This window comes from Solanum lycopersicum, chromosome 6 (assembly GCF_036512215.1).
Source record: "Solanum lycopersicum chromosome 6, SLM_r2.1".
NCBI lineage: Eukaryota > Viridiplantae > Streptophyta > Magnoliopsida > Solanales > Solanaceae > Solanum > Solanum lycopersicum.
Genome location: NC_090805.1, coordinates 49,723,403 through 49,742,224, shown reverse-complemented (window position 1 = coordinate 49,742,224; position 18,822 = coordinate 49,723,403). Strand labels below are relative to the sequence as shown.

Sequence of the window (18,822 nt, the reverse complement as noted above, 5' to 3'; positions counted from 1 at the left end):
CTTGTTAAATTGGATTAATTAACGCTATCACACTATTGACTTTTTTTTTAATATAGAACGCCAGGATATTATATATTAACAATATATAAATAGGAATTTAATTGAATTTAAGAAGATTTGAAGTAGTAGGTGGACAACTTTTCATTTTTTAGTAATTGAACGTGTTTTCAGATTATTCAAATCCTGATATATCATTTCGAATTTCTCATCCATCACTTCAATTTTAAATGTTTTATGTGAAACTATTAAATATTAGGCGAGTTTTAAAATATTTTTTTATGAAACTAGTTCTTTGCTGACCACCTTTTTAAGATACTTTAGTCTATTTTAAAAAAAGAAGAAGATAATTTAGCCTATTTTTGACCATTGAATTCTTTTTTAATCATGTCAAGATTATATCTTTTTTCAAATCCAATAAAAAACGAGGTAAACTATGTACTGATTAATTAGTTTGTTTTTTTTTGTTCTTCAATTTCCTGTTGACCTTTCAATGCATTTGTCAAGTTGGACACTAGTTCAAGTTTTTAGACCGTGCTGGTGCTCCCTCTAGCAACAACTCATCATCATTCACACCTTTGTGCATGTCCTCTATAGCTATGGCTCTCTTTGCCTACCTTTCATTTGTTTATTTTTGATATATGTGTGAACTTGCTGAGCCATTGAATTTAGAATTTAGATTTTACGAATTGAGTGTTGAGATGTTAGTGTGAATTTTAAAATGTATATGTAATTCTATCGATTTACTATTGTTTTTTCAGGAGTACTTTGACCACAAGTACTCACAGGTTTAATTTCTACTGAACCAGAGAACCAGTGGTTAGATATGAAATTGTTAAATTACCTATATATATATTTCTATAAAAATGCATTTGCTGTTCTTTATATTATTGCCTGGAGTACTGAGGCCATGTCACATAAAGTAAAATCTGGTTTTGATATTAAACTTTTTTGTCATGTTATATTGACCATTTTGAAGCTTAATTTGGGAAAATTTATTGAAGTAGCGGGTTCTTCGTATCCAAGATCGGAACTGAGACCTCTCTAATTACGTGAGAAGAAGTCCAATCGAGTGAATCCACAATATTGCATATGTACATTTCCTTTAGTGGTTCTATTTTAAGATTCTAATTCTTAATAGAGTACGAAAGGATGAACAAAAACAAATAATTCTGACCACTTTCCTTCTAGTAAACTTTGATGGTGCCTATAATATATCTTAAAGATAAAATACATTTTGAGTCTTATTATAACAGTACCAAGCACGATAAATTCACCAGTCATTTTCAGTTAAATTACGTGATAGATCACATAATAGAGACACTTCAACGACCCAATTTCTGTCAGTTTGTGATTGCAACTGTAGTGAAGGTTGTTCAAACTTGCAAATTAGAACGTCATATTAAACATTATAAGCGAAAATATATTTATTCAAATATTTTATTAGATTGGAAGATAACACTTTAATTTCTTTCTTATAATTGAACGAGCTAGTACTCTTCAAGTTAATTTTAAATCATGATCATTTAGAATTTTCTCACAACTTAAACTTCTAGTTACGAGTATTATTACTTTTTGTTATACTACTACTGTTCTGATCAGCCCTTTAAATCTTTTAACGTTGATCTTATAACATACGCGTAACTAATAACAGAAAAATATAAGAGGATATATAATTAGATTTCATGAATACATGAATTATCAAATATCAATCCAGTTCAAAGATCTTTTTACATATCAAGATTTCATTTTCCAAAAGTAAAAAACATGAACCAAAGCTAGATAGCACTAGTCTCTCCGTTTTACTTTGTTAGTCTGTTTCAAAAGGAATGAATATTTTTTTTCTTTTGAGCAAATCTTTAATTTCAACTTTTTTAAATGACATGTTGAATATCACAAAATTAAAATACATTTTAATACATGTTACATTCTTTTAATATAAAATCACAAAATTCAAAAAAATTCTTTCCGCTCTATTTAAGTTTAAATGCCAAGTCTAATATAAGACCACTTTATATATATATATATATATATATATATATATATATATATATATATAAGACCACTTAATTTTTAAATACTTTTTGAGATACTATTTCTTATCCGATCATCCCTTTCAAATATTTTCTTGTGATACTAACACACATGACACATGTAATAACAGACGCATAGGGGTATATATTAAAACTGATATAAAAACATTATATAGATCATTAATTATTTTATGGATATACGTGAAATTCCTGTTATTCTTTCTATCCAATTGAATTTAGAAGAATCTTTCTCTAAATATACTAACGCCCCACCCACCCACCCACCAAATAAAAATAAAAATAGACGTATGCCACCATTTATGGTAATGAATAATGTGCTATATGTACTCATTCATGCGTGGCTGCGTCACTGCGCTACTATTGACTTTTAATATGGATTATATATCATAGTAACAATAAATAAAGAGGAAATATTTTGTTGAATTTCCAAAAGTTTTGAAGTAGTAGGTCGACAGCTTTTCGTTTTCTAATAATTGAACGTGTTTTCAGATTATTTATTTTCAAATCTTTTCTCGTAACACACATGTCAAAACTGAAATTAGCTCAAAGATCAATTTTCGATCCGTCTACAAGTAATTAATTGAGAAATATTTTACATATATTTTAATAAATAATTAATTGATCAAGCTCAAAAAATTCAAAAATTTTAATGCATCTTTTTTACCATATTAAATGTAAGATTATTTCTTTATTTGAAATCATTAAAAAAAAGGTGGCAAACTATGTACCGAGTAGTTACTCTTTTAATTTGTTCTCCAATTTCCTGTTGACTTTTCAACGTACATGTCATAAAAAGGAAACTAGTTGAATTTTTCAGAGCGTGTCAAAGAAAGTTCCTAACTAGTGCTCATTTGCTATACTATAAATAGACAACTCAAGCTTATTATTTCTCCATATCAAAACCAATTCTTTGACGCGTAAATAAACTTTATAATCACACCATTATTTTTTAAATTTATAATTTTGATTGATATGAAATTTATTATTTTCACTAATATATAATCACTTTAACTTACGCTTCATGATTGTTGAGTAATAAAATTTTGAAAAACCCATGAAAGGTGTTTTATTTTTACTCAAATATATTGATGAAACAATTATTTAAGTGGAGAACAAATAACTTTATAATAATTTATTATACGATTGTATAATTTTTTATTTATTTGATAATATTGAACAAATAATTGGGATTATTTTAATAGTTTTAGAACTTATGAGATTTTTATGTTTATGAGAAAATATATAACACCAAAATTCCACATCTCATGTCCAAACAAAACTTTAATTTTATCTCATGATTCTATATCATGATACCATATCGCATAGTCAAACAGAACCTTAAAGCTGCAATTTATATAAAATCTGGTTTAAACTCTTTTCTTTTTCTTACTTTTTTTATTTTTGTCCTTTGGTTTCTTTACTAACTATTGTTACAAATTTCATACTTCCATACTTTGGTGAAGTGATATAGGTTCAACACTGCCTATGGTAAAACTAATGGCTAAAACGGAGGAAAAACATTGTTGACTTTAGTCTTCTCGTAAATTTTTATTATAACAAAAATAATTTTCGTGATAAATAATATACACCTGAAAATAAAAATAAAATACTAAAATTATATCAAAATAGTAGAATAAATAATCATACGACTCAATAAGACTACAAGAATAATTTACAATGACATGATGAAAAAATTAAAGATCTGCTAAAAAGTTTTAAGGATATGACATTTGAGCCTAATATAACCCCAAAAGCTAGCTCATATGGAGAGATTTGTTCAAATTCATATAAATAGATCAAATTCACATCTTTCTACCAACGTGAGATTTTTTAACACTACTCAACATCGATAAATATTAAATTAAAATAAAATCTAACTCTAATATCATGTAAAAATATAACAGAAGGCTTAACTTAACCCTAAAAATGAACTCATAAAATATAATGATAATATAAATCAAATCTAAATCTAAAACGAGGATATAATGATAAAAAGGAGTTTATTATTAAGTTGACATGATCATGAGATGGCTGGCCTTCACCAAAAGACAAGCACGTGCATAGATTCATCAAAGTTGGTGAAAATCACAAAAAGTAGAACATTTTTTAAGTTATAAAATTGAATACAAAAATAACAAAATCTCAAAATTTGGAAGTCCACCCACATGTTTACGTCAGTCTCTCTTTAATTTTTTTGTGCATTGGATCCTTCGCCGAAGGAGAAGTAATATTATCAAACAAGCAACTCCCACACTCTCTCACACACGCATAATTAAATACAATAAAGTTTTAACTTCTCTCCCTATATATCAAATTATATATCGTGTTAACTTAAAAGTAAAATTAGTATACCGATAACGTAAATATCAGTAGCATTAAATGAAATTATATCGATTATAATTTTCAATAATGTAATATAGCAAGTAGAAATTAAGAATGGTACATCTCTCATCGCCTATCACATAAGAACATGTTGACATAAAACTTTAAAAATGTACACTACACTTTATCTATTAATTTTAAATTTTAATATAAAATCGTAACTATAGACAGACTAATCAATAACATATTATAATAGGTTAAACTATAAAATTATTAAGTATATAATAGTCTCTATTTCTTTCTCGATCCCACTTTTATGCTTTTTATTCTTCTCTTTTTTCTTATAAGTTATTGCGCCGGCATATCTTTCTAGGTTGTTGCTTCTTCTTGTTTTCTCCCCTCTTTTATCTTCCTATTCTTATATTTATAATTTAACTCATATTTAATGATGGTTGTGGATTCCCAAAATGGATGTCAAAATATAGCAAGCCAAACACAAGAAGAAGAAGATGGATGGAGAACTCCAACATCAAAGGAACATAAAATACCAATGAAATGTCCAAAAGCTCCAAGAAAGGCCAAGTCATCATCAGTTGTTGCAACTAATACTGTTATCACAAAGAGAAGGAGGAGAAAAGTGTTTTTTGATGTTTACAATGAGGAAGTTGAATTACTCTTTCCTCCAACGTCTCTACTTGCAAATCTCATCAACAAAATCACCACAACGACTTAGATCATTAATTTTGTGATGTACGTACATCTTAATCAATTACTCTAGTATGTTATGTATGTAATTAGCCTCTTAATTGTATTCTAACATGATTATTCCACATCTTTCCAATGTTTATCGACATTGATTTATGTCGTCCCTAAAGTATATCTCATTTAATTAACCTAAGATTTTTTCTATCGCGAATCATTTCACAGGAAGGTAGGAACATATCAACTACAAGAAAGATTCCTAACTTTTACGTGTGAAAAAACATTATTATTTTTTTAAAATTTATCATTGATTCAATCAAATATATAACTAATTGAAAAATTTATTAGGACACTAGCGACCTTTTATTTGAGTTTATCTTTTAATTTGCACATTGTAATTTTCATTGAGTTAAATTATATGGACAATTGTGTAAAAAAATTTACATCACCATCCGGTCATATTAATTATCATCAACTCATGTTGTATACTTGTTATAAGTTTATAACTGTCTTATTTTAAATATAAAAATTAAGTAGTATTTAATTTTAAACTCATTTATTACTCTTCGATATCAATTGGACTATACACAATAATGTAAAAATTAATACATAAATATGTAAATAACTTAACACTTAAATTTCCATTATATTTATTCAGAAATTAAAATTGCCAGCCGGCCAATCTCAATTTACAGCAACCTATAGCCACATATTTTTTGGCCATTGGTAATTTTATTAAAAGAAAGAATCTTATGATAGTAATTATTAATTTGAGTTGTCATGTGGGATGAAGATGGAGAAACACAGACAGCAATTGACTTCACCAGGATGCAAACATAAAGCTTACATGCTTTATAATTTACATCTTTGTTTTATACGTACTAATTTAATATTAATACTACTTTTCTCTGTAGATGTATTTTTTTGGCTGGCCTCACTTAGACTCATCATGACTTTTTCATCTTTTTGTTCTTTAAATTTCTCACCACACATCTATATAATCACTTTAGAGTTCGACTTATTAAAAATCATACGAAACGAATTTCATTTGCTAGTAAAATGCTAGCTATAGCTATCAACAATATTAGTGTGAACACTCTTAAATGTGAAAGTTTCGTACTATAATTACTTGTGAGATTCTAGCAGTGTGTTGGATGTTTCAATTGTACATGATTCGAATTTGAGCAAGTTGTGCTGATTTTTTTTTATTCTTCCTATTTTAGCTAGAGATATTTTTGTGTCGCATTAAAAAATGGTTATTAAAATATATATGGATCCAAAAAGTGGCTACAACAGTTGAGGCAGGCAGGGTCAAAAATGGTACACTGGAGGATTGTGAACAAAATATGTGCAATTCAAAGGGAACTTAATATAGACACAATTTTAACTTTGAAATTCTATATAACTTGAATTTATACTATACCGATTAAACACGAGGTCCAAAACTTGGATTTTTTGAAATGAAATCCAAGCTACATAGATGGAATGGTTAAATCACTACTAGAAAATAAGAAATGGGCGAATGACAAAATTTTGTAGCTAAATAATTAAAATCTCATACTAATCCCTCTTAGCAACGAATTAGCTAGGAATTTTCAAAAACTTTCATAACTAATTTCATGTTTTCTTGTATTGAATTAACCTGTTATAATTCAAATAGAAAAAGAAAGTTCTGCAAAAAAAATTTAATTTTGGTATTTTCAGATCTCTTACGTCTAAAAAAGGAAATAACTATTTCTAAAAAGAAGCAAAATTATAAAGAATTATAAAATAAGTCCACCCATAAATATTCATACAGGTGGAACCCCTTCTCAACTGATACCCAAAAAAAAGGGGTAAAATTATCAAAGAAGCAAAAATTAGCATCATCGCGATCAAGGATTTTAAGGTTCTGAGTGCTCTGAAGTGAAACTGTAAAAAATATGTGTTAAAAATGAGATTCAAACCTTAGTACAATAACACAAAAAGAGTTATCCATCCTAGAATCATTGGGCCAACTATATGATTTTTTTATTGGATGCTCTATGTTAATTTTATTAAATACCTATCAATTTCTACATAGATATATATATTTCGTTACGAAGTTAATGGGTGCTCGAGCACCCGGCGGACATCTTGTGGGTCCGCCCCTGATCATCGCTTTTCAAAAAAAATAGATTTACATTTTAGCCTCATCGACAATAATAAGATATTCAGTGTAATTTCATATACACACAAATCTTATCTCTATCTTTGTACAGAAGAAATATTTTACGATAGACTCAAAAAAAATCTAAATGAAAAAGAAGAAAAAGGGAAGAAGTTGGCATTCTCAATCAAGGGGAAGGTGACACTCTTATTTGACAATTTGCTCTTCTGATAAGTCAATGGCTCTAAGAATAGAAAAAGATCATTTCTATTGGCACTTATCCCTTTGACCTTCCCTTAATACGAAAATGATGTATGAGCACTACCTCGTCCCTGGTTGAGATTTAAATTTTATGAGTTTAATTTTTAAGATTTTATTATTAAACTCATTGCATTTTAAAACTATGAGTACATAGTTATTACTATTTCTTGAAATTTTATAAATAAATTTATATTCAACGTTTAAAATACTAAATTTAAATGAACCCGATATGTGAATGTTGCATGGACCATTGTTCTCGTGGACAAGTTGTTGCATGTGAAACTAGGAAAAAGTCCACTCCAATACCTTTCCTTTCAAGAATGGGTTAATTTCTCCGACACATAACAACAAAAAGCCACCTCCATTACTTGCGTCTGATTCTTTTTTTCCTTTAAAAAATAAAGATAGTGACAAAAATTTTCTCCAACTAACTACGCGTAATTGGAAAGTGGAAACTCGATAGATACATGGACTCGTTCCTCTATCCTTCTCAGACTAGAGTTTTTTTTTTCAACAACAAAGATTCAAACTTATGTCTAATCCATACATTACACACGATTTGTTCTTGACATTAAAAGAAGTCATGCAAATAGATGCCCTTCTTTAGCAAAGGTTTTATTACACTTCACTAACTTTCAATTGATCATCACTGGCAAGAAATGTCATTTTCATTCACAAATTATTAGACTTTCATATTTATATTATGGACTGTTCCTATAACATTACACATCGAGAGAATGTTGAATTTTCATCAGCCAGGACAAAACAGAACAAAAAATGAGGCAACTGTCAAAGAATTCCTTCTATTTCAACTGTAAAAAAATGTGGTAACAAGAGATTGGAGAGAGATTTATCGATATATACCATTTAGGATGCTCTTAAAAAATCATGCTAATTGGAAGTCTTGATGCAAAATTCTGCAATTAGTCAAGGATTATTGGCTTATCAATGTATTCGTTTTCAGCAGCAATTCTACCAGAGCCACGACCAACCATTCTTCCAAAAGAGCTTACTGCAGATAAGCCCTTAAAACTGCTACTCCCCTCGCTGAAGTTTCTTGATCGCCTAGACTTCCTAAGCTTTGAAGGGGAAACAATATCGTGGCTAGTCCCATCGTCCTTTTCCAGCTTGATAACATCTAATTGAACAATGTTGCTACGACAGAATGGGCACACAGGTACAATAGGACTGGTAGTAGTAGGATTAGGCTTTTTATGACAGCATAACGCCAGTACACAATGTGCACACATCTGGTGCCCGCAGTCCTGGACCTGAATTGTGCATACTTGATCGAAGCATATACAACAAATTTCTGTTTCATTGACCTGCATTAGGTAATTGTAGATGATATGAGACTCTGTAATCGCTTTTAAGGTAAGACTAGTTGTAGCAGCTTGTCAAAGAGTCATTGTCATCTTTTAGAACGGTAATTACCTCAGAGATATTGTCATCCATCTCATTATCGGAATTGGTTGGCGATGGTGGCGAATAAGTTGTTCCTTTCAGGATGTTCTTTTCCCTCTCCTTGTTAGCCTCCATCAATGCACATTCTAGCAAATGTTTTGCCTCTTTATTCAGCTCACTGATAAACTTCAATGGCGATGGCCAGACAAGAGGCTCTGCAGATGAAGGATTCAGCAACGCTGCACATGCACCATGTTTGTATCTTAAAGCAATTGTGTATGGTATTCTCCTGCACCAAAACCACCACATTGCATATATTAGATAGATAAGAAAACGAAAAGATTGTGGACTCACAAAAGAATACATTCAGTTTCATGACTATGCTTTCCTCTACAAAACCTGGCAAGTTAAAAAGAGGGGAAAAAACAGTACCCCAAATCATCTCTTTGTAATCGCTCTGCTCCCCATGCTAACAATTCACGGATACAATCAAGAGAACCAGCTCTTGCAGCCAAATGAAGTGGTGTACTACCTGGGAAACTGTTTTTGTGCAAATTAGTACAAGTATACATTACTTTGAAACCCACAAATAATGAAAAGGAGAAGTCTTGGACGCGATAATTACCCATATCCATCGGTAGAAGCACAAGCAAGAGCACCATTGTCTAGTAAAATATGAACACAATCAGCCCGTCTTTGACGAGCTGCTAAGTGCAAAGGTGTTGCTCCTTTACCATCATTAACGTTCACAAACCGGGCATATCCCCTAAAAGTTTAATTCCAACACAATGACTTAGAACAATTCGATAATATATCCACATCATAGAAAGAAAAAAAGAAGTGAAACTCTTAAAGAGATATACCAAGAAGACGCAATGTGTGATGTCCGAGCAGCAAAAAGAATTGTTTTGAGACAATCAGAGTACCCATAATAGGCCGCATAGTGCAAGCATGTCCTCCCATTCAATGAATCAAACATCAAAATCTGATTATATGTTTCATAATTAGACCAATAAATTTTGCAGATAATAAAAATTGGCAGTTCATAGATTCTCTTTTAAGTGTTAAGTTACATACATTGGCCCCGGCTTCAATAAGCTTTTGCACACAAGAGATCTTCCCGTGCATTGCTGCTAGCATCAATGGAGTCTAAAGAAATAAACAGCAAAAATCAGGGGAAATTTTAAAAAAAAATAATACTTAACAGCTGCTCAACACAATCAAAAATCAGAACACCACAAGAAGAAACGATCAATTCCATAGGAATTTAAAAATTTACGAAAATGATAGTTCAAACTCTTTTGATTTTAGTCGATTGGAGAAAACAGAGCAACCGACAGGAGAAAACGTAATATTCATACCTGCTTATACCGATTCAATAAATCAGGCTTAACAGACATGTCTAAAAGCATAGAAACAACCTGAAAGAACACAAAAGCTTCAACAAAAAGGAACACCCCAAAAAATCAGAGATACTACTTATTTTTCTTCAAGAAAACAGCCCATTTTCAAACAACCCACCTCAATTTGGCCATTGGCAGCAGCAATATGTAAAGCAGACTGTCGATCATAAACTGTAGAATGATGAACAAGACTTGGGTTTCTCTCAAACAGAGCCTTTACAGTCTCCAAATCACCACACTGAACAGCAGTAAACAATCCGTGTTCATCACTTGTTCCACAACTGAACCCCTGACCCATATTAAAAATCTGAACTTTATTCTGCTGCTGCGGCGGCGATGAGTAAGCCCCTTTTTCACCACCGTGGACGGCGGTGGTGACGGTTTCTGGTGGTGGTGGGAGAATTGGGAATTGAGAGAGTCATATTTATGGAGTTTAAAGTAGAGATGGGATGTGTGAATATTGAAGTTTGGGCTGCCCGAAAAGCGACGGCGGGGAAGAACGGGCAGCTTAAAGAGTGAAGAGAGAAGAAAACGGGCAGAAATCAGATATTTTTCGGGCAGGTTAGATTCCAAATAAAACTACTATAACAGCAAATATATATGACATTTCGAGTTGGGAGAAAATTCTATTTTACTCTAATAAATTTTTTAATATTAAATTTGAATTTAATTAAATTTTAATATAAATTATAATATTGTGTGTGTGATGTGTGTGGAATTAAAGATAAGCAGTCAAAGGTTTGCTGTCACATTCTTTTACTGATTCCTCTACGATCAAAGTAACCAGGATTTTTCAGATTCACTTATAATTCGAGATAATAGTATAATAAAGTGATGAAAGTAAACGAAGAGAAGTATATTTAAAAGAATTCATGAATGAGTTAGTTATCATTTAATGTGGCAAAGAAACAATTTTTTCATTCTGTTATTATGATTCATCATTAAAATTTAATGATCATGTGTGAAATTAGGCTAGCGCATTGTCAAAATAGACCAAATTGAAATGTCATAGATCTAGTTAACTTCAACAATATTTAGTAAGGAAGATTTTAGTTATTTTTCTAACTTGACAAAAAGAATTATCTTTATTTGTTAATTTTACAGAGCATGATTACAGTAGCAAAAAGTATTATTTTTTACATCATAATTTTACAATAAAGGGATTAAAAAAAGATTTTCTATGGTTCAAAAAGAATCCCTCTGCTAATAAAATAATTGATTAATTATCTAATTTTTTACGTAATAATGAGCTCTTGATTCTCCACCATAAGCACACTTCTTAGCTGTATGTTGTTTTTATCAAAGTTTATAACATCAGTGTAGAAATGCTTGAAGCCATTTCAATTTTTAATTTTCACGCAACAAAGAACAATTTGCGGTACCCAAAAATATAGAATAAAGGGTGTTGATTATGGACATACAGTAAGTAATGTGGTTCTTGTCTATTACTTTGTGACAAAATAACTTACTTGATATTTCTAATGATCACTTAATTATATTAAAAAATAATTTTTTAATTAGAAAATATTTAAATTAATAATAAATTTAAAATATTTTTATGAGATAATAACTATAGCTAAATTACTATGCGAAAAATCAATCGCCACAAAGCATTACCTTTTCTTCTACTAAATATCATCTTGAATGCAAAAAACTACGTACCTTTATATCATGGCAATCGGAAAAACCTTAAATTAGTTTTACTTTATCATCGTTGGACTTAATTCATTTATAATAATAAAATAATAATTTGTTTTTTTAATATTTTATCCGACACAAAAAATAATACTCTAAACCCAACATGTCGGTATAAATTATTTCTGTTAAGGTCTCAAATTTTTATAGAAATAAGGTATGAAGCAGCTAGCATTTATTTATTTTATTTGGTCAAACAAAAAGCGTGGGAATATATAATGAATCATGAATATTCACATGAAAGGAAGAAAACGATTAATAAATAATAATTCAACAATTTCACAAGCTAACAAACACAAATTAAACTATTAATAAATAATAATTCAATAATTTCACAAGCTAACAAACATTCAAATTAAGTCCTATGTACACAAAGCAAAGTTCATGCTTAGGAAGACACAACGAAGATACGTTACATTATATTTATTTGTAGCGGTTGTACCTAATATTAAATCAAATTTATGTAATTATAAATTACGAACACGTTTTGATTTGGTCATGTGATTAAGATATAATAAGTAGGTTAAATCAAATATATATTATTTCCTCTTTTCACCAATCCCTGTGTTTAAGTCTTAAGTCTAAGTCTAATCATTATGACGTGTATAGAAATGTATATTATATATAAATATATACAATATAAAATAGACTGTACTATTTAAATAATGTATACATACTACGTAAACGAGATAATCCATTGATATTGGACTATAATTTAATAAAAAAATTGTGAATGAAGTTACGTTTTAATTAATTAATCAAATCAATAATCTTTTTTGACTCACTTAAGCAAGAAAAGGTTACCTCTAGGTGCACTAAAATACTATAGTATAAGATACCAGAGAGTATATAAACACTAGAAATGATGCTCTCTCTTTAATTATTTATTGAAAAAATCTAAAATCAAGAAAGAATATTACTATTACTATTATCGATGTAAAACTCTGGACTAGGCCTATTTCGTTCAGTTTGGGCTGGGCCTACTCAGTAGTTCCAATTCTAGTTTTGGACGTAAGATATTAAATGGATTCAACCAAAATCATTTCGTCTAACCTTCAACATAGGCCCAAAAAGAGCTCAGATTTATAGAAGGTAAACACACAGAAATTCTACTAATTTAGGAATTAATAACTTAGATACACGCTAGTTTACAATATTACGAATCTTACTAGATTTTGATGTATTCAGATACATGTATCTCGGAATGCATGAGGTTAAAAGTTAGGTGTAATTTGTTTCAGATATACAATATTCAATTGGATTTGCATGTATCTGAGATACATAGACAAATCTCGCTCGCATCCCTCCTATATAGCTCTTCACTCTCCTATCTAGCTCGCGTATCTGGTATCTCAGATACATGCTAATCACATAAGATACTTGTATATAGTGTAATTCACGTGTGTTTGGGTTACATAACCAAATCTCATTTGTCTCCCTCCTGTTCACGCTCGCCTCTCTCCCCTTTTCAGCGTAAAAAATATGTATCTAGATGTATGACTTGAAATACGGTTGAAATTATTAGTTATTTTGATAAAATGTAATTATTTCAAATCATAACAAATTTTTGTAATATGATAGAAATATGTCAATTTTACACATGATTTTATCTACAAGCAAAATAAATTCTTTTAACCAAAAGAATTGAGTTTAAGCAAGTTTTGTAGCTTTCTTGTTAATTTGGTCTCTTAATCAACATTTCTGTCCACAAACAAGACTTGTTTTAAAATGAGGAAAGTTGGTCAATAGGCTCATTCTTCAAAATAGAGACTACTATTATCATTTTAATTGTCATAAAGCATAAGAAATAATAATAATAACAAGGATATAAGTTAACCTTGATAATGACTTAAAGGAAGTAATGAGGCACCAAGTGGATAAGGACATAAGATCAAAAAGGCAAAGAATAATATTGTGAAGATTTAATCTCTATAATAGATCATTTTTGTTGAATTGATTCACACGTCGACCATGTGCCGCGGTTTCCCTTTAGTGGGCCACGCACAATTTTCTACGAAACTAGCTCCTTCAAAATCATGTTCGGACATAATTTATTAGATGTTATAAAATAAAAGTATCATAAGAATTGTGAATAAAATATTATTTTATGTAAGGACAACTTTAGCAAATAAAAAATTTATATTCGTATGCTATAACAAAATTTAAATAATTGCGTTCCATATCAAACATATATTTGTATAATTCGCTATACATATACAATTGTATAATTCGTTGGCATAAATTGTATAATTCGCTGGTCTTGCTATACATATACAATTGTATGATTCGCTGGCCTAAATTGTATAATTCCCTGGCCTATTTCGCTGCAATTGTATAATTCGCTATTCTATTTTACTGCAATTGTATAATGCGTAATTGTATAATTCGCTGCCTATTTCACTGCAATATTTGTATAAATTTTGCTTTGCATACAATTGAATCGAAGTAAAATATATGTATATTGTATAATTATAAGTGTATAGAAAGAAGATATATGTTTTTCTCTCCCTTTATACACAAACAGAAACACAATTTATACACTTCTGTTGTATAAAGCGAGAGAAAATTGTATTTCACTGCAATTGTATAATTCGTTGGCCTTTTTCGCTGCAATATTTGTATAAAATTTGCATCTGTCTACAATTGAATTGAAGTAAAATGTTTGTAAATTGTATAATTAAGTGTATAACACGAAAATATATATTTTTGCATGTGTATATACAATTTTCTCTCGTTTTATACAAAACAGAAACATAATTCATACACTTCTGTGTATAAAGTGAGAGAGGCGAGCAGAGGGAGAGTGGCGAGCAAGAATGGGAGAGTGGCGAGCGAGATTTTTGGGGAAGAGGCGACTGACAAACTTTGGCTAACGTTTGCTATGGAGCACAATTAAATCAAACCGTAACTACTCCATTTATTTTAAGTTATTAATTTGCTATTATATACAATTATCCCTTTATTTAAAACACTATGTTTACGACTATATTTTGGGAATATAATTGAGACATTATTTATGGGTAAAACGAATTAGTAAAAAAATATGTCATCTGTTTCCTAGTAACTACTGAAAATTGTATTGCTTGTCGATTGAATTATTGTGGTGGGTATATTTTCACAAGACCATAATTGAGTCGTTACACTACATGTATTGACAAAACAAGTCCACATGTGAACCAAAAAAAAAGTCATACATATAGACAAGGAAACTTTTAGGAAACTTCTTAAAATAACTGATGTACAGTTCTATGATCTATTCCAATATCGAGATTGTTAATTTAAAGATTTATTAATGATATATAACAATAAATATGGGAACTGATGTATAAATTTTAATGTCTTTGATGCCAAGATAGACAATTCACCAACAATAGATGCATTGGACACACAATAGCACTAATTCTGTATCATGTCATGACACTATAGCATTATTCATCTGGCAATTCGAAAATCGGATCATTAGAGACTATTACTATATGACTACCGCATCTATTTCATTTTACATGTCATTTTTACTAAAAATAAATGATTCATAATACTTGTTATTTTAGACAATTAAGACATAATTAATTGTTTATTTTTATTTTTATCCCAAGTCATAAATATGAAGAGTAATGTTATAACATCTTAATCGCCGACTACAATATTAACTAGGGATAATTTATTAGGATAACAATTGATTCAATAATTTTTGCTTATCTTTTATATTTATATTAAATAATTTATTAAATAGTTAACTATGAATTGAATAACTAAAATAGGCTTTGAATTCATGAATAACAAATTTAAAAATTTCTAATCACGATATGATGTTCGAGAGTCGGAATCCTTATTGTGGGATCATGACCGGGAATTGGGAAGATCCATATCTTGACCCGTGATTTGGGACATCAGTGGTCCTGCAAAACATTTCCTACGATCCATTCATCATTTAATTTTCTAGGGAACTACATGAATGGACTCATCTAGACCTAATCTTTGAATTCACTGTGGATACCGTACATATCATTGATCTGAATTACGCGTTGATTATGCTATTATTGTTGTAGCCATTCTTTTTAATTTTTAAATTGATAAGGTTAAATATTATAATTAGTATTTAATAAAATAATTGAAAATGATTTGAGAAGTGCGACGTTTTTTTTTTTTTTAATTTAAAAGGAAAGTAGCAAGAAGCTAAGGTTCAAGTTAGACGGCAGCCCCCACAAGCATCAAGGCAAGACTGTTAGGAAACAGTAAGCATTTGTTGGTCCATAATTGCAGACTGGGCATATCTCCATTCAATGATTTCCCATAAAGACACACTTGCACTCCCATGTTTCAGAGGATATAATTATTTCGAGCTAGCGTTTAATCGTAGATTTCTAAATATTTTTGATAAATATTATTTGAGTGAAATTTCACCCATGTGTTTGGCCATAATATTTAGAAAATGTATTTCATTTTTTAAAAAAATTATGATTTCTAAATATTTTTGATAAATATTATTTAAGTGAAATTTCACCCATGTGTTTGGCCATAATATTTAGAAAATGTATTTCATTTTTTTTTAAAAATATGATTTATATCCATAAGTTTTAAAAATATCAAAACTAACTATAAGTTTGTATTACAAGTCAATTGAATCTTTGTTACGACAATAACAAATAGTCTCCATGACACTAGAACAATGTGGTAATTTGGAGTGAGTGCAATAACCATCATTTCATATATTGTGAAGTAGACAAAAGACATGACTTTGTTATCTTGAGCCAATTGTTCATCATTTTCATCAATAATCATATTATCATTTTATATTCACCGAATATTTCATCACTACCTTGGAATTAACGTAAAAAATTATGTAATATAACGTAAGCAACAACTATAGAGGGTGTTTTTGTAAAAGATAAAAATTTGGGATAAATTTTTAATTTTTAAAAGATTCCAAATAATGAGATTTGAATCAAACACTAGAAAAATTAGTATTTAAAAATTTAGGATATTTGTCAGAAATATTTGCCAAATAATGACAAAGTGTATGAACAAACACTAGTTATCAAATTTTTTTCCCAAATATTATTTGATAAATCTATGATAAAACGAGCCCTAAGTGTCTCCTTTACTTTCTTTATTTGGATTCAATGTCAATTCTCATATTTATTAGGGGATTAGAAAACTTGTCATCTATTGTATTGGCTGATTATTCGTTGGTGTTTTAATTTTCTTTAACGACCTTTTTCTTTTAATAGGAGTAAAATTTAAAATTTTGATTTCACTTTATTAGTGAAATCGTATATAGTTCGATTTTAGGTAGGTCTTGAAAATATGTTTGTTTTTTTTTTGTATTTAATTTCATTGATTTAGACTTTGATTTTTAAGAGGCAACTCCTCATCGTGGGTAAACGAATAATTCTGAGAAAAAAAGGTGTCTCCTATGTATAAGTTAATAATTGTGAGATAAAAAAGCAGACGAATCCTATCCCATATATCCAAACTCATTCTCTTTTATCTATTAGAACTACTCAGTAACATGGTTATGGTCGAAAATGAGAATAGTAATAATATGTTTGACCAATGTCTCTTAAATCATTAATTTTTCATATAGTAGTTGCGATGCAAATAATTAAAGTTTGGACAGATTCATGTGTCATGAGATATGTTGGTCAATTATGAGGCACATGCTCTCAAGATTCTCCATGCTAATCTCTTGGTTTAATGGACGAAAAATCCTAGCAAAAACATGCTGTCCTCCTTAATGCCCATTTTACCCTTTCCCACAATGACTTAATTAGGTATAGGAATAACAATAGGACGTAGCGGGTTTGTCCTTTTATGGGATAGGATAGAGCGGATGTATTTTGAAGTAATTTTTTGAAAAATCTCGCACAAAGTAGGTTTTATAAATTAGTTTTTTAATACATTTAATGTAATTTTATAATTGAGTTCTGAAGAGAGTAGGGTGTCTGTCCTTACCTACTATCTTTGTTGGATAAAGAAACTATTTCTAAAAGACACTAAACTCAAAAGAAATATTTTATTAAAGTAGTTCAATTTATATTGTCTGATTTAAATAGTTCTAAGAAGCTAAGTGACTACATAATTAGAGCCTGGCTCAATAATAAGCTATTTTATGGCTTAGCTTAGACAGGCTCACATGATTTCATACTCTTTTTCCCTACCTTAAAACAGGTTAACTTTTAATTAAAATAATATTTTTCAAGCTGTCATTATAGCAGTCATTTAGGTGAAATTTGTCACACTAATCATGATTAAGCGGACCCCTTTACCCATACATAAATATGTTACTAGTTTAAGTGAAATAATAATAATTTTTGTTCGTAAATGATTTTACTTACAATTTTTTAAATTTTATAGGAGATTTTTATTTTTAACTATAAGAGGTTTGAAAATGTCTTTTTGTTAAAAAATTAATTTGTAAGATGCAAGAGACTTCACTTCTTTAATTATTATTTTTAAAAGGAATAATTTATTTCATGAGATTGGAATCCATGTTTCTAATGATTAAGCTAGAACCTTTATCTCTGTTTATTTAATTTTCAGCAAATATTCCAAGACAATTTCTTTTTATCCTTTTCTGTATTTACCAATTTTTTTTTTTGGTCCCCTTTGTTTGTTTGCTCTGTAAGGCTTCATCATTTAGGTGACTTGGACAAATGTATGTTTCACCCTAAGAAGGAAAAAGAGACAAATTTGTTTTATTGGAAGGAAATAAATGTATCTTTTTGGGTGCAACCAATGGTCTCAACTCATACAATTAATACTACAAAATTTACTATCCAATTATTCACTATTGACTTTATATAGTTTTTAAAAAATTATAAATAGAAGTGTTATTACTTTTTGAATGTAATAT

At 29.5% G+C, this 18,822-nt stretch overlaps 1 protein-coding gene across 1 annotated transcript; it reads right to left on the bottom strand.

The window, feature by feature from the left end:
• Positions 1-8,387: 8,387 nt before the first annotated feature.
• On the bottom strand, positions 8,388-10,569 carry LOC101055520 (Hop-interacting protein THI033). The gene is made up of 8 exons (NM_001279022.1): positions 10,390-10,569; positions 10,230-10,289; positions 9,946-10,017; positions 9,732-9,853; positions 9,494-9,634; positions 9,301-9,408; positions 8,899-9,157; positions 8,388-8,789 (listed from the first exon to the last, which is right to left on the bottom strand). Exons 1-8 carry the CDS (start codon positions 10,567-10,569, stop codon positions 8,388-8,390), a joined length of 1,344 nt encoding a protein of 447 aa, NP_001265951.1.
• Between the last annotated feature and the right edge of the window lie 8,253 nt (positions 10,570-18,822).

Bases quoted from the DNA above. Each gene is read 5' to 3' on its own strand.
- LOC101055520 (NM_001279022.1), bottom strand. From the start codon at position 10,569: ATGGGTCAGGGGTTCAGTTGTGGAACAAGTGATGAACACGGATTGTTT. The intron at 10,018-10,229 runs GTATGAATATTA...TTATTTCTTTAG, and splicing joins TATTGAATCGGTATAAGCAG to ACTCCATTGATGCTAGCAGC. The intron at 9,854-9,945 runs GTATGTAACTTA...ACATATAATCAG, and splicing joins TTATTGAAGCCGGGGCCAAT to ATTTTGATGTTTGATTCATT.